The sequence below is a fragment of the Penicillium citrinum genome (genome assembly GCF_028827155.1).
Source record: "Penicillium citrinum strain IBT 23319 chromosome Unknown utg000006l:1.0-3011923.0:1.0-3012962.0, whole genome shotgun sequence".
Lineage (NCBI taxonomy): Eukaryota > Fungi > Ascomycota > Eurotiomycetes > Eurotiales > Aspergillaceae > Penicillium > Penicillium citrinum.
The window spans coordinates 1,462,087-1,477,759 of record NW_026622691.1 but is presented as its reverse complement, the minus strand read 5'-3'; the positions used below and the strand labels follow the sequence as shown (position 1 = coordinate 1,477,759).

The window sequence follows — 15,673 nt, the reverse complement described above, 5'->3', positions numbered from 1 at the left end:
ACTTTATCCTAAACTCATTGCTCAAACGATATTCCTGTTAACCGTATCAATGACCGCCGAAAGCTTAGGAAACCGTCGGTCGGCTTGCGACCGGTGTAGGCGCCACAAACTCCGCTGTGAGCGTGGTGATGCAGTGCGGTGCCGTCGATGCGAAAAAGCCGATGTCGAATGCATCATGGGCCCTGCACTCAGATCTGGCCGTCCACACCAGCTAGACCATACGATAAATCATGGCATGCGATATACCAATATCCATCAAGTTCCACCCGATGTCCATAGAGCAGATGAGAGCACGCTGCATTTGGCGACTCCGTCTGGATTCACCAGCTCCGAGTCAGACGTGGCCTTTCCACGGATCTTCTCACCCACCAATCTGGAAGACTTCGGTCACTTCTGGATACAAAGCTTTGACCCAGGATCTTCTGTTGCCCAGTTACCTAATGCAACGCCTATCGCTCCGGTGTCTGAGTCTCGAAAGGACTGTCTGAAGAAACTGAGTGATCTTCAAGCCGGTATTGTCGTCGACATTGAGACCGTCAAGGGTTGCATCACTGCCGACAAATGTCCCGAAGCAATAAACTCATCCGATTCAAACCCCATAACTGGTCAGAATCGTATGATAGGGCGAGTTTTGGATTATTCCACGTCTTTGATTGAGATTTTGAATGAATTCCAGCCTCCTACCGGCTCTGAGCCTTTTGAGCTGACTTGCGACATGCCTACTATGTTTGTGCTACTTTCATGTTATGTTGGCTTGGTCAGGATCTATAGAACTCTCCTTTCGTGCGTTCTAGATTGTCTCCCTGTGCTTCTGGGAATAGAACAACCAGTACCTCAGTTGTTCCCAGGTATGCAGCTAGGCGGCTTTAAATTGGAGGCTCGACTTGACCTTCAAGTACAGATCTTGGTACAAATAAGTGAAGATATGCTCAGAACAATAGAATCGAGGTTTGGGCTACTAGGCCACATTTTTCAGCCTTCAAGTGATACGCTTAGCAATGGCAAAGCGGCTCGGATTCTATCATCCATGCTGGAAGAGGAGGCTAACGAGCAGCCTCCATTATATCAGCCTAGGGGCTACTGTGATCCACTCAAAATCATACTTGGCCGGCTGAAAGGTTCTGTCTGAGGATTCTTCTTTTGTGATCCTTTCCGCGGTGTGACATCGGAACGTTTCTCGGACATCCCCAGAGCATCATATAAAGCGGATCTTGACTGCCACTTGCACCCAACACCCCCAACGACCTGCGATTGATTGCCTCCCTACACCGACGACTATTCTACTTCGTTGCTTATGAGCACCTCTAGGATGGCTGACACCCCACCTGACGGCGCCAGTGCAGCTATGATATGGTGGTCCGGCCGCCATACTCCAGCAAACCCTACCGAATCCTTCGCCGGCAAGACAGTCCTAATAACCGGAGCCAATGCTGGACTAGGGTTTGAGGCAGCCCTTAAGTTTGCCGCTTTAGGCGCTTCTCGCCTGGTATTCGGGGTCCGATCTCTTCAGAGAGGCAAAGAAGCTCGTGCTAGGATATGCCAACAGACGGGATACGATGAGGACAATATTCAACTATATGAGCTTGAAATGAGCTCTTTTGATTCTGTCAAGGGATTTGCAGCAAGGCTCTCCGAAGAAGTGACAATCGACATTGCGATACTCAACGCTGGAATAACGGCACCATCATTTCGTCTCAGCTCGGAGGGTCATGAGATGTCGATTCAAATTATGGTTCTTTCCACAGCACTTCTGGCGATTTTGATTCTTCCACAACTCGAGCGGTCCGCTCTATTATCCAAGAGACCAACACACCTTGAACTGGTTACAAGTATTGCCTGTCGCACCACCAATATCGACTGTTTCTCTAAAAGCAATTCTGCGATTCTGAATCAAGTAAGCCAGCCCAGTTTCTTCGGTGTACAACGACAGTATGGAATGGCGAAACTATTTCAAATGTATATTCTAGAGGGTCTAGTTCAGGCAACAAGTTCGATGGAGTCTATCAAGAATGGCCCTGGTGTCATCTTCAATGCAGTATGCCCCGGCCCCTGCAAGACGACCTTAGGACGAGATTTTCCCTTCATCCTCCAGATCCCGATGCGTCTACTCCAGACCGTCTTCTTCCGCACCGCAGAACAAGGAGCAAGAAGTTATGTCAGTGGCGTGACTCTGGGTTCTGAATCACACGGTAAATTCTGGAATTCAGACACATTTATCGAGTATGTTTCCCCGCCAAGTTTCGTGTGACACAATGCTAACCAGAGGCTTAGCGCGGGCGAATCCTGTACAAGTGCCCAGGGAAAAGCCTTACAGAAGAAGGTATGGCAGGAAATTATCGGTGTAATACAGCCACATATCCCAGATGAACTCTTGAAATCTTATCAAATTTGAAATTGTGTGGGGTGTGATCGCTCCCACTAAGTGTCAATTCAATGTACAAAATTTATCAGGCTAATGCTCCCTTTTTCAAATGCAAGAAGTTAAACAATCCCGTATCCTTTCCACCAGACACCCCAAATTAAGGGTCCTAGTGCCCCCAGTGCTGCTGGGCCGAATGATAATTCCAGAATAAACCAAATCCAAGCTGTTCCAAACGCAGGTGCTTTCTTCATGACAGCGTAATAAGGCTCGCCGTTGGTGATGATAATGAGATGGACCCCGAGCATGATTGAAATAGGCAGAAATATGAGTGTCCGGATAGAAGGTGGGAAGATTAGTCGTCGCAAGAAGGACAAGGTGAATTTATCCCGTGTAAGCGGGATGAGTGATACAGGCTGGGCACTCGTGGCTAGAAAATCGGAAGTACTCCGTAGCCTGAAAGAAAAGATATGGCCGTGAACAAGATGAACGAGAAAGGTCAAGAGTGGGAATGTAAACATGATAGAATCTTTCATTGTATGAATGGCGTCTGTTGATTCTGCGTATTGATATGCAGCCAGGTAAGAGAGGGTGCCGTGGAGAGTTGTGAGGGGCATTGAAAGGAGTACAGTATCGATGAAGGGCGGGAGAGGATTATCGTCATCATCTTCCTCCTCCTCCTCCTTCTTCTCCTCTTTGGAAGACAATTGGGCGCTGTTACCACCTTTGCGTTTCTGTGAACCCGAACCAACTAACTCGTCGTTGTCGATGTTGCCATCCGTCTCGACAATCTTCCCAGACGCGTCAACGGTTACGAACCGCGTACCTTTCCCCATGGGAGGCAGCTCCTGTCCATCCCGACGTCCGAAGATACCTCGTGCTTTGTTTGCTTTATCTGCCTGTTGTTGAAGCTCTCTTTGACGCTCGGCAATAATGTCAACTAGCGTTCGCTCACTGGCTTTTTGGGACGGATCATCGCGTGGTGGGTGAGCAAGAGGAATCTCAGGCACCGGTGTTGACTCCTGAGAAGAAGCTGTCGCAGCGGCGCGGCGCTGTTTTCGGTTTCTGGGCGGGTCCATGAGATGCGAGGATTGAAGATTGAAGATTGTGGGGAGATTTGACGATCTGCTGAGCTGGCGGAGTGCAAAGTTTGGGACTGGCTCGGCGGTAAGTCGGAGTTAAGCGGGGAAGGGAAACTATGTATACAAATCTGAATCCCCTCAAGACATCATCCCATGACCACACACCCGTTTGTACCCTATTTTTCTTTTTAAGCTGATTCATACTCTTAGACCAGGCCTGTTACGGCTCATATGTTGTTCATTAGAGCCGGCACTTTTGCTACCGGCTCAATTTTGAGTCGCCCAATGTCTGTATCAGATCTAGGTTGGGTTGGGCTGGATCATGGGGTGGATGGGCTCTGCCGATGTTTAATAGGATGTTTTTGGTCGGCCTTTTATGGGTAATAGGCAGATATTCATGTTATATTCAATGTATCAGTACCAAACCCGCTGCCCTAGTAGATATTCAGGGTAGATATAGACTTCATATAAGCAGTTCATGTACTAGTGTGTAATGTGTATATGTTCTCCTGGAAAGTACACGGGGCTAGAGGATGTTGAAGTACACTCGTATTGTACGACAATAGCCACAGCAGCAACAGCAGCGGCACCACTAACAGCAATGCGGCTATCTAGGTAGGACACGATTCATGCTTTTCTATAGCACTTCGATCATTAGATCTTCTGATCTCTTCGTCTATCCTTTCGAAGATTCACATGGCTCACTTCCTGCTTCTTTTTCCATTCATTGAACGCGTCGTCTGACCTTGCTTTGCGGTCCACCAGGGTAGAGTATAGATTGCTAAACTCCTGGCCATTCTCAAGAAGATTCAGAGTCTTTTTGCTCTTGTAATCAAAAAACACTGTCCATGCAAGCATTTCAGCGATCAGGACTTGCTGAGCTGAAGACCATATTTGATATCCCACAGCAATTCTGTCATGATGGACTTCTTGTATATGCAAGCCCACAATCAACTATCGAATAATTAGAAGCTGTTTAGTTTTGGTATTTGGCATCTGAACTTTACCATGTCTGGGTATTTTGCCACCCGGTTTATTTTGAGCTCTGACTTGTTTGACAGGAAACCTTTTCCTTTTCCAGATATGAAATCTGGGTACTTATCGCCTAGCTGACCCTGAAAAGACTCCATCAAGCGAATGACACAGTTGGTTATATAGGGCAGATATGCGGAGGCCTTGACATGACCGAGAGGGTCTTGGTCCTCAGCCCATGATACTGCCCTGCCTGCCATTGTCCACGATTCCATTCCTCTTTCGACCATCATTTCATAAGTCTTCTTACATTGTGATAGACGGTGGCTGTCTATGAAAGGCACAAAGAAGGCTGACTGGTCAAGGGCAGAAGAAGGTGCTGACATTGTCATAAATTCCCATGCAATAGGTCTTCTCTGGGTAGAGTTGAACTTGATTCCACTAGATTGAGAATACTAAGAAAAAAAGGGTACTTGGTCCATATTTATGCCCCGCGAGATAGTGGAAGCTGCTGGAATGGTCATTCAATGATTTGCGTTTCCGGGGGCTCGGAAACCGCTTGGATTGCCTATGTTTCAAAAGCCGCGTCCTGTAAAGAGCTGTAAAATGATATAACTCATTGAACTTATAACATACGGTGGTGATAGTCAAAATGCAATATTATGAGGTACTGGCTAGTATTGTAAGCCCAATCGATCCAGCTAATTAACTGAGCCCGTAACGACACACTACATTGTAGGATGACATCATAAGACGAGTCCATACGAACGAAACAAATTCCAAAGTAGCCTACTCAATGGTAGTTGCTGTTGAATCAAGTTTGTGTAGCTCCGGAACCAAGCCGCATTATTGGAAAGAATGCCTTCACGAGGTATGTATACGAAGAATCAAATTGGCCGTGGATCAACTTGAATCTCCCATTGTCTATATTTCCTACTGAATGCCACATAAGGGAACAAAGTGTTTTCATTCCTTCAACTACAGCACTAGTTGTATGACCACCCCCTCGGCTCAGCGGTAGCGTCCATGAAACGCTTACAAATTGTATCTCCGTCTTCCTCGCCCTAAGTTTGATATCTCGCAACCGTACCGTCGCAGGCCTTAGCCCTACACGGACTATGAGTCCTTGCGGGAAGTCATATGGGCATATCAGTTGATGCAGGCCAAACAAACTAGGCCCAAGAGCTTTCAATTCGTAGAGTATAGTTGTAGCTGAACCGTGCAGAAGTAGCAATGATGCGGGTAAAAAGAACGCTTGTTCAATTGTTGTTAAATGACTTCGTGTCAGCTTTGCACGAGTATAAACAAAACACCGAGAGCAATGACGGTGGACGACTGCATCAGAGAATGTCCTACAGGAGATTACGACCAAGCAGGTAATAAGGGCTTGTTACTACGACTTGTCCGATACATTACCTGGCTAATCCCGATATGATTACTCAGTGAAAGCTTCTCTTTGATACCCTCTGTCTGCAAAAAAGAGTCGCTTTTGCAGACAGGGGTCTCCATACAATGGGGATTGCTTCGCAGCATCTTTGTTGCTCAAAATTGTCGACATCGGAAACTTTTTCCTGAGCGAAAGCCCAAGAAACTAAGAGAAGGGAAGATTATTCGAGTCAATACCTCGTGGTAAGACTTGTGAAGTAGATCTCTGTTGAATTCCAATGAAGTTCTTCAGCAGAATGCCAGCCCGTACATTTTAAGGTCCCTCGTTATCACAATCAGCCAGCTTATGGGTAAGTAATTGTCTGAAACTACTAGAAAGCACTCTGTTCCACTTGTCAGCGATCGTGAGCAGTCATGCTGAACTACTTTAAAGTCGTCTGTCCAGATATCCCGTTAAGCCAGCGAACCTCAACGCGACCCAGACTCAAGTTGTCCTCGCCTTCAGCCTTAATGACCTTCACTGCCCCGTATAAATGACATCAAGGCTTACTATGATCAATTAATGTGAGTCCTAGTTGTTCACGGATTCTATTTCCTGTCACCAGTCAATGATAGTACGACCCTAACTATTTATTATATAATAGCAAACATCCGGGTTCAGATGATGCCCGGGTGTTGCTAGCATCATGCGGTCGTTAAGCAGGTTTCCAATTTCGGTAATGCCACACAGCCCACGATAGATCAACCGAAGTTTTCCGGCAGTTTGGTGCGAAGCTAAGGCCCCTTAACTTCGAACATGATGAGCTACAAGGAAATTTGTACCGAACCACTCAGAGGGGCCTTTCAATTTCCGTTACCGCAGTCCAAGATTGAAAATAATATGGAACCTGATTATTTGTATTTTCTGTGATCTCAATAGGTATAATGATCTACATTCCTCATCCCCCGCACGCAGGGGCCTGTTCGGTGCAGAGTTGACCTTTGAATTTATGAACAGGAATATTGCCAGTCATTGTTGCTCGCCTCAAAGTAAGTACGTAAAGACTGTTTAGATTGGCCAGATAGGATTCTGTATCGTAGATCCAGTTACACAGTCTTGCTCAGGCCACATTACCAGCTGTATCTTTTCCAATGCGGACGATGGTCATTCGATTTAAATGGAGTTTGTAATGCCATGTTACCCTTGAGAGGAAAGAATATACTTCCATCTCGCGCTTTACTGTCTATTCCAACACCCTTGTAGGTGTTATTTTTCTTTTTCCTGAAGACAAAATCTTATCCCAGACACTCACGATGGAGGTATCGAAACTGCCGGCAACGTTGACATTATCGACGCTTCTGGAGTCCGGTGGAGATAGGACAGCCCTCAATGCCTATCTACAAACATTTCCTCATGCAGAGCAACTGGAAACTCTTACTAATATATTGAGCCAATACACGGGTATGGATGAAAGAGTTGCAGCTGTGATCAGTTCTATCTGGGACTATATATGTGACAACCAAATTTGGGTTTCGAAGTACCAGAGCCTGGTAGATTACCAAGCAGAAATTCACTTCAATGACCTAATAAAACCAATTGTGAAGCGTCATCGAGGGATTGAGCGCAACAAATCTACTAGTAGGAGAATCATCTTACAATATTGGAAAATACCAGTTCAAGTGGTGTTGCCAGTCAGCATCCATCCGCCCTTCTGGAGCAAACATCTTCTGGCTCTTCTAGCCGCTTTGAGTAAAGTTCGAGATGCCTCCCAGGCGGCCGAATTACTTGCGGGTAGTCTTCGCTCCAGGCCACGAAGAGGAAGAAATCAGACGTACATTATGGCGAATGATGTCCAGCGCTTGCTGGATGGAATTTTGGGAACCTCAGCCCATGAAAGAAACAGAAAACGAAATGCCAGTCGCTGTAAGATTTTGAACATGTGTGAATGGATGGTTGAGCAAAAGAGAACTAAGAAATATCAGCGCTTGTTGCTAAAGATAAGTGCGGCACCTGCAGGTTAGAACAGAATGAGGAAGGATCCAATCTTGACGAGCAGCCCAGTATCCAGCAGCATCTCGGAGAATCTAGCAGCATGACATTTGGAAAGGAAGGCATTGGTAATGTACAAACTGAATCTTCACATTTAGTGTCTCTGACCTCCATCGCTCACGGTGCTGATTTACCTTGCTGCGACTGTTCATCAATCTGCTTTCCCCTGATCACTTTGATTTCGACTGGATATCTGGCAAAAAGCAGTATCATGAAATACCGGACTGTACGCTGGATCCAGATTGTATCTTGGCAGTGTGTTTGTGACTTTCATCTTCGAGCACTTGCAGATATTATCATGGGTCCTTCCCTTGACAATCCATGCCGAGTTCGACTTATCAGGGTTTTGGAGACATACTACGGCTGTCATATAACAATCAGCCCGACGAAGAGTGTTCCGGCACTAACAGGAATGGCTTCTCGTCAGCAGCTGTTTGCTCGTCTTACCGATCTTAGTCTATCACTCGAGATGTGGGAACAAACAGGAGTTCTCTATATGCCGGCATTCTTTGATTATCTTCGGGAGGCTGGGATTTTTCAACGAGTGGAATTGATTTTGTCAAAAATCAGACCAGAGGAACGTGTTTCCATCACTCAGAAATGCTACGACCTTTTATGTGAAACGATAAAACAAGACCCTGCGTATTATGCACTCGTAGTGGCATGTCGCGAGGATCAGAATTGGAGACTCCTTCACCGGCCCGAAATCACAGCTCCACATGGCTCAATAATGAAACTGGACGACGTGACATTCTCTGTAGCTAACCATCAGCTCCAGCAGATGGTTGAAGAAAATGAGAAAGGTGATATTCAGAGTACGGTGATATTTCCTTCCGCCGTGAACACTTCGAAACTAAGGGTTTTGCCATGTTCTGGCGAGAATTGGAAGACGTGGATCAAAAACTCTCACCCTTCCGAACTAAGTCCAAATCAGTGGTCATGGTCGTGGAACGAGAACATGGCAAGTTGCTTTGGTGATCCTCTGGAAATCAGTGCACATGTTGGCGACTTGATTATTACACAGCCACACACCCTTCGTTGGCCCTACACATTCGCTTCAAATAATGTGATCAACATATCACAATCCCGACTAGACAACAATTGCGAGACGCTAGAAAATGGCTTGGAAGGGTGGTGGGCTCAGTTGGCCATTTCAAAAAACTCCCCCCCGATACGGTGAAATTTGCTTTGGAACGCGGCACGGTACCCTAAACTACCATATGCGAGATCACATACACGACGAGCTTCGCATTGGGGCAAAATCAGCCCTTGGCGAAGCATTGACAGGGCTGCGAAAGTGGACAGACAAGAAAGTAATCAGTGAATGCAATTTGGTCCTTGGGTTAGATGATATTGCCGCCGCAACATTTATTCGCCGCATTCGAACGGATGTTTTACTTGAGTTAAATCAGGTATTGAATATGCTTGAGAATTCTACACCAGGTCAGTTTTAGGATACTCTTATTCTTTCGGTTGAACTTCTTTAATTCATTCATCAATTCAGATACCTCGGACAATCAGCTATCCAACCCAGGATCACCACCCTCATTCCTCGGTTGATAAGGATAGATTGGCCATCTTCCGCGTTTGCCTAGACCTGCAAATTAAACCACAGCCTCATTTATTATTCTCCTCGTCAGTGAGAGAATCGGGACTCGAAAATAGAGTGGGATTGTAGACTATTTGACGCCTAGCGATTAGCGATTAGCGGGCTTTTCTATATCATGTTGGCCTTCTTTGACTCTGGTCTTCTACTAAATAGTAGAAATGAAGTCTTTGAACATGCAAATATCAGTCAACTTCTGAACAGCTATGGAAATTTACATATAACTTGGGGGAATATGTAGAGATAATTTGGTACCGCTGCTGTTGCCGCTGAGGACAGGAAAACCAAAGAATGTCCGAAGTTGGTTCTTATGAATAATTGACATAAAAAGAGACTGTAAACAGATTTCTTATCCGGCTGAGCCCAACTAGCCAAGGTTTTCCAACCGTGCTTTTGAAATGAGACGCCAGTCTTGTTCTTTACAAACAAAAACGTTAATTGAGGTTTGAATCACGATTTCGCCTGCGTTGCTGATGTCGCGGGAAGCCGTCCGTACCTTCGTATCAGGACACTTGGGAATATTTGGACTAGCTATCAATCGAAGATCAGAGCATTGTCCTTTGACGAGCTCGATGCCAGGTTATTTTTACATATAGTTGTTGGCCCTTGATAGATGCAAAATCAATGAGTTTGTGGAATCAGATAGGAGCAAAGAATATGACTGACATCGAGTAGAACAGGCTCTGGGGTAGATAGCTCCAGTTGATTGCCGGATAATCTGGCGATACGACGCTGGGACTGGCCCACCCAATCTGGAATATTGCAAAGTGCAATTTGATGAGTGATTTGCGATTGGTTCACTCCTTCATCGACATGAAACGTGCCACAATATGCAAGATAGTGTCTCATGGAACCGTTCTGTGCATTCAGAGTCGCGTTTGCGGGATTAGTGTCAACATGCTCCGCCATTCCAGGTTGCATGAAATGAACTGATACAGAATCGTCCGCAGTATATAAAAGAGACCCTTGAAGACCAAGGCCCAATGGATGAAAGTTTTCTCCGTTGTCCTTTCTTACTGCCACGTACTCTCCCAGGGACCAGGTACCGATCAGCGACTGACGAATAGCTAGAGCAGATTCCATGTTGACAAAAAGTTGTAAGAACCAAATGGCGATACAGAGAGAAAAATTTGGATTGATGCAGCTTCTGATTGTATGTCCATGGTTAAGTTTTATAAGGAAAACTGAATGGATCCTACAACGTCATAAAGCTTCATGTCGAGGGAATGAGAGAAAGATAATGCCGAGTTGACAAAAGCACCAGATCGACCAGTAGGAAATTACAACGGCGTCAACAACGGCGTCTACAATAAAAATCTTACGAAATGTCTGAAGGGGTCAATGTGACATAGTGGAGCTTATATTCGTCAGACATGATAATCAGGCCTCTGCGTATGTGCATAGAATGGTTAATATCTCGGCTACAGTTACCAATGGCTCTTCTAGAACGCAGGTCGAATGATTCTATAGAAACATCCGGGATCAGACGGAGCCCGGGTGTTGACCCGGTAGGGAAGTCTGCAAGTATTGCGTTATCCCCAACGGAATACGGGTAAATGCAAAATTTTCTACCAATTTTGGGTGTAAATTCCGGTTTGCGAAGGGATACATGAGATTCGCTCAGAAACGAGTACCCGTGAGGCTGTAGAGTATTCCAACATTTCTGCTTGTGAAAGAAGGATCGTTTGGGAATGATTGTGAATACTTGCCTCTGTGTTTGATGGAACCGATGAAAATAGTGTAACATGTCAAATGAGAATTGGTTCAGTACAGTCAGATGATTGAGTTGGAAAAGAGAAGTCTCGACCGAAAGAGGGCAAACATGAAGTGAATAGAGACCGACCAGGAACGTTGAAATTGATATAACACGATTCCCAGGCGCGAGTAGGCATCGGCAGAACCCATCCATAACCAACCCATTTTGGGTTTTGGATCCCATTTTCCAATCTATCGAGATATTTGGACTGAAACCAAGAATCCAGAATGGGCAAGAAGGATTCAATAGATTTCTATCTTAGTAGACACAAATAAAATGTATATTTTGTGAGCATGAATATCAAGACTGGTACTTTTTTTTATAAAATTGTGAGAACTTTGTTATAACCTTTAGGTTTGTTTGTATTCAGAGTGATACTTCACACCTCATGGCCACTCGTTTTTGATCAATTTTCGTCTATTTATTCGCAAATCAGAAGTTACATCCAAAATTGGTAGAAATTTTGCATTTCTCTGACAGGCGCTAATCGATCTAATGGATTGATTGGATCGGCCTACTGTAATCTCAAAGTTCTATACCCATAGAAGTCCACTTTGCGTTCTGCCTATGTCTAGTCCAAGTTCAGCTAACTTAGCAGTACTACTGCCAAGTTGCTGGCAGTACCAGCAAACTGCAGACGAATGGGTGAAACAGTATCATTGCAGATCGAGATCCAAATATCCAAACTAGTATCATGTTTGTTGTAATCGACCGGCTATGTACATGCCGTCTTAACAGCCAACTGGAGCATAGCAGAACGAAGCCTCAAGGCACTCGTATTTGATAAGAAATGACTTCGACTGTCGAATAGTGACTCCAAATTGTGTTTTAGTTTTAAGAAGAAGCTCCTCCCAAGAAATTTGTACCTCCTTGTTTGATTGTCTTCCAAGATGAAATCACCTATCTGTCTGTCACGTTCGCAGAGGGTATCTTTTCATCACTCTCCAGAATCATACCAGCTGGTACAAAATGATGATACACAAATATCTCTCGCTGAGTTTTGTAAGCAATGCACCCCGCCACACTGCTCTCTAAGCCTATTTCTTTTCAATGGCCATCTTCAAACCGCCTGGACTCAAAGGGAGGAGGCCAAGGAAACGATATACTACAAGAGAAAGATCTTCGAGTCCAATCATGAGCTTTACAAGGGGCAATTTTCTGTCGATTTTATGGTAGCTCCATATGTCAAAGATGGAACTTTTTCTCAGGATAGAGAAAGTGAAAGACTTCCAGCCCACACAGAAATGTTCAAGGCCGGAGAAGATGTCAGATTCCTATCGGAGAAAGACTCTAGTCCCATATTCCTTGTGCTTCATGGAATGTCGGGAGGATCGGATGAGCCCTATATCCGGCGTGTGCTCGCTGCAATCTCAGCACTAGATATTCAGTGGACAGCTTGTGTTGTGAATTTTAGAGGCTGTGCCCAGTCTCAACTGACCACCGGTTACCTTTATAATGGGCGAGCCACCTGGGATTTCAGGCAAATTGCAAACTGGTTGAAGCAGAATTTTCCAAACAGACCTTTGTTTGGAGTCGGTTTCTCTATAGGAGCAAATGTCTTGACAAACGTATGGCTCATCCATTTTCATAATCAGGTTTGTATTTGACGTTTATGAGACTGATCAAGACTTCCAAATGAGACAGTATCTAGGTGAAGAGGGAGAAAATTGTCCGCTTGGGGCGGCTGTACTGGTCTCGAACCCATGGAAACTCGAGTCTGCATCGCATGCTCTACAGCGATCATGGATTGGAACCGAGATTTACGCAAAGATACTGGGATATAACATGAGGGATATCGTTGAGCGGTAACGCAGTCACACGGATACCTCGAAAGGGACTTGAAAGCTTACTAGCACAGAAACATAGACGTTATTACCCAAGAACTGCCAATTAGCCGAGACAGCATTCAGAGAATACATTATATTCAAGATTTCGACCGGTGAGTCATGAGGTCCAGAAATGTGTGCCTGGCTTATGGTCAAGATAGCGAGATCCAATGCCCGACCTGGGGTTATGCGGTCGAAGATGCCTGTTATCGAGATTCATCTTCGGCTGACGCAATGCTCGCGATACGAATACCCTTCCTTGCTCTTCAGGCCGAGGATGATCCGGAATGAAAATTTCAGATAGTATCTTTAAACTGAAACTTGATCTGACTTGGCCAATGGTTAGATATCGACAAAAGACGCAATTCCTTATTCGGAGTTTCGAACATCACCTTTCGGTGTGCTCTGTACAACCCCTGGTGGAGGCCACTTAGGGTGGTTTGGGGCAGGTGATAGACGTTGGTTTGTAAAGCCAGTGTGTGAGATCTACGCCCTTTTGATCGATCTTTGACTAATATATACGCTATGTACCTACACAGATTACCAACTTCCTCAGCCGAATCGCAAATTCAGTCAATTTAGAGAAGTCAATTGAAATAAATCAAAGTCTTTTCACTGAGCGTCGGATGAACAGTAAGTATTTAGGATCATATGTATATCCTCAAGCTAACGGGAAATGCCAGCACGGACTAAACCTCGGAGATTTGAAAGAGCCAAGCTCTGAAGAAGATTGCAGCATGACCACAATTAGGCACTGAGTTCAGTTAGTACTTACTGCATATTGCAGTTGCGAGGGTTATTATTGCAAGCGGAAATTTTTGGTGCTTCGGCTCTGTATCTTTACTACTAACTAGTGAGTATTCTTTATCCAAAGAAGTAATACTTCTTTGGGTAAAGAAGTATATTATATTGAGGGTTGCTCGGTACTGCACGGAAGAATGTTGACTCCGGAGAATAGAAGAAGTCCGATGTAGACTTGAACACGGCCCATGAGCCAATTTGAGCCGTAACTTTTGCCATTCGTTCATTTCATAGGCCACTCAATGTCCATGTCTAGTTGCGTCGTGGGTCCGATGGGTTCTGTTGATATCTAGGTCAGCCAGAGTCACCATTTTGTCCTGGAAATGAAAAACCTATGTTTGATAAGCCCATGCATTTATTTCTAATTCAGGGAAAAATGGAATCTTGACTAATCTATATTCACATAAATACAACCCTTGGTTCAGCAAATCATCTTCGACGACATTGCAGAAAAGGAGCGGGGAAGCGGTGACACCCTCACCAGCTTATCGTCCATCAAGCACGGAGCTCATACTAGTATGTGAATGGGTCATCCATATCTGAATGATTGCTGCTTGCATATGCCCTTATCTTTTTTCCCCCTCCATTAACTCCCCTCACTTACCCCGCTGGCCTAGCCTATACAGTATCGCGGTCCATCGTGGTCTTCAACTTTGAAGACCACGAATATTGGAATTATATCATGACCGGCTCGCACGAACTGAACCCGTCATTTATGGCCATAAATAAGGACGACTTGGTGATTCCTGTAAATTCGCCTCTCATTCCTCTCCCCCTAAAGCTAGGCTCTTGGTTTGGGAAAGAAACTCACTCGAGTCACTATAGCTGATCGATTTCGGCCCTTTCTTCTCGGGAACTCCATCAGATAAACATGCCGTTGCCTTGTCCATCACTGATGCTTTCAAAACTTCCGGATTTCTTTATCTGAAGAATCACGGCATTCCACCATCCGTGGTATCCCGCGTATTCTCCTCATCTGCGCGCTTCTTCGATCGCTCCCAAGAACAAAAAGATGGCTTAGGATGGACAACTCCGCAGTCGAATCGTGGCTACGTTGCCATCGGGCGAGAAAAGCTAGCCACGCTTGATGAAACGGGCGAGATAGAAAGTCGACGGGAATCTGCACCTGATATCAAGGAGACGATGGAAATAGGGAGAGAGGGAGTAGATGGTCTGCCGAACCGCTGGCCCGATCATCTTGATGACGAAGGGAAAGATTTCAAGGAAACAATGCTCGCATTCTTTGAGATGTGTAAGGGCTTACACACGCAGGTTATGAGCTCTATTGCGCTGGGCATGAACTTGCCAGAGCATTTTTTCGATGAATTTGTAAGTGATGGAGACAATACTCTTCGTCTTTTGCACTATCCACCTGTGCATAAAGATGTTTTTAAGAAGAACCCAGAACAAGTCCGAGCAGGGGAACACAGTGACTACGGCTCTGTCACCTTGCTCTTCCAGGACCAGCATGGGGGGGTTGCAAGTACGCAGTCCTAGGGGAACGTTTGTTGATGCCACTCCAATTGCTGATACAATCGTGATCAATGCCGGAGATTTGCTAGCACGCTGGTCTAACGACACCATCAAGAGTACTCGTCACCGGGTGATTCAACCACCTAAGCCTGAGGGTGAAAGAGAAGAAGATAGCCCAGCTGACACATATCCTTCGCGCTATAGTATTGCGTATTTCTGCAACCCTAATAACGACAAGGTGATAAAGGCCCTGCCAGGGACATATGGCGAAGATCTTCATGTTGCCAAGAAGTATACCGATGTCCTTGCAGGAGATTATCTCGTCCAACGGCTAGCAGAGACATACTGAGTATTGATCCGGGCTGTTTCGACAACGAAATAAT

The 15,673-nt window shown here is 45.3% G+C and overlaps 10 protein-coding genes across 10 annotated transcripts; 7 read left to right on the top strand and 3 right to left on the bottom strand.

Moving 5' to 3' along the window:
• Positions 1–49: 49 nt before the first annotated feature.
• On the top strand, positions 50–1,129 carry N7469_007087 (Zn(II)2Cys6 transcription factor domain-containing protein; the record flags this gene model as incomplete). The annotated part of the gene is made up of 1 exon (XM_056646005.1): positions 50–1,129. One exon carries the CDS (start codon positions 50–52, stop codon positions 1,127–1,129), a length of 1,080 nt encoding a protein of 359 aa, XP_056499446.1.
• Positions 1,130–1,309: 180 nt separating this feature from the next.
• On the top strand, positions 1,310–2,248 carry N7469_007086 (uncharacterized protein; the record flags this gene model as incomplete). Its single annotated transcript, XM_056646004.1, has 1 exon — positions 1,310–2,248. The coding sequence occupies one exon, from the start codon at positions 1,310–1,312 to the stop codon at positions 2,246–2,248; it is 939 nt and encodes a 312-aa protein (XP_056499445.1).
• Positions 2,249–2,481: 233 nt separating this feature from the next.
• N7469_007085 (uncharacterized protein) lies at positions 2,482–3,438 on the bottom strand (the record flags this gene model as incomplete). Its single annotated transcript, XM_056646003.1, has 1 exon — positions 2,482–3,438. The coding sequence occupies one exon, from the start codon at positions 3,436–3,438 to the stop codon at positions 2,482–2,484; it is 957 nt and encodes a 318-aa protein (XP_056499444.1).
• A 657-nt stretch (positions 3,439–4,095) lies between these two features.
• Positions 4,096–4,799, bottom strand: N7469_007084 (acyl-CoA thioesterase; the record flags this gene model as incomplete). The annotated part of the gene is made up of 2 exons (XM_056646002.1): positions 4,096–4,395; positions 4,449–4,799. 2 exons carry the CDS (start codon positions 4,797–4,799, stop codon positions 4,096–4,098), a joined length of 651 nt encoding a protein of 216 aa, XP_056499443.1.
• Positions 4,800–7,092: 2,293 nt separating this feature from the next.
• Positions 7,093–7,800, top strand: N7469_007083 (uncharacterized protein; the record flags this gene model as incomplete). The annotated part of the gene is made up of 1 exon (XM_056646001.1): positions 7,093–7,800. The coding sequence occupies one exon, from the start codon at positions 7,093–7,095 to the stop codon at positions 7,798–7,800; it is 708 nt and encodes a 235-aa protein (XP_056499442.1).
• Positions 7,801–8,240: 440 nt separating this feature from the next.
• On the top strand, positions 8,241–8,806 carry N7469_007082 (uncharacterized protein; the record flags this gene model as incomplete). Its single annotated transcript, XM_056646000.1, is given in 2 exon segments — positions 8,241–8,631; positions 8,643–8,806. 2 exon segments carry the CDS (start codon positions 8,241–8,243, stop codon positions 8,804–8,806), a joined length of 555 nt encoding a protein of 184 aa, XP_056499441.1.
• Positions 8,807–8,946: 140 nt separating this feature from the next.
• N7469_007081 (uncharacterized protein) lies at positions 8,947–9,388 on the top strand (the record flags this gene model as incomplete). Its single annotated transcript, XM_056645999.1, has 2 exons — positions 8,947–9,271; positions 9,333–9,388. 2 exons carry the CDS (start codon positions 8,947–8,949, stop codon positions 9,386–9,388), a joined length of 381 nt encoding a protein of 126 aa, XP_056499440.1.
• A 667-nt stretch (positions 9,389–10,055) lies between these two features.
• Positions 10,056–10,517, bottom strand: N7469_007080 (uncharacterized protein; the record flags this gene model as incomplete). The annotated part of the gene is made up of 1 exon (XM_056645998.1): positions 10,056–10,517. One exon carries the CDS (start codon positions 10,515–10,517, stop codon positions 10,056–10,058), a length of 462 nt encoding a protein of 153 aa, XP_056499439.1.
• A 1,563-nt stretch (positions 10,518–12,080) lies between these two features.
• N7469_007079 (hydrolase) lies at positions 12,081–13,307 on the top strand (the record flags this gene model as incomplete). The annotated part of the gene is given in 4 exon segments (XM_056645997.1): positions 12,081–12,785; positions 12,808–12,995; positions 13,049–13,129; positions 13,148–13,307. 4 exon segments carry the CDS (start codon positions 12,081–12,083, stop codon positions 13,305–13,307), a joined length of 1,134 nt encoding a protein of 377 aa, XP_056499438.1.
• Positions 13,308–14,499: 1,192 nt separating this feature from the next.
• N7469_007078 (isopenicillin N synthase family dioxygenase) lies at positions 14,500–15,639 on the top strand (the record flags this gene model as incomplete). The annotated part of the gene is made up of 3 exons (XM_056645996.1): positions 14,500–14,565; positions 14,643–15,146; positions 15,223–15,639. 3 exons carry the CDS (start codon positions 14,500–14,502, stop codon positions 15,637–15,639), a joined length of 987 nt encoding a protein of 328 aa, XP_056499437.1.
• Between the last annotated feature and the right edge of the window lie 34 nt (positions 15,640–15,673).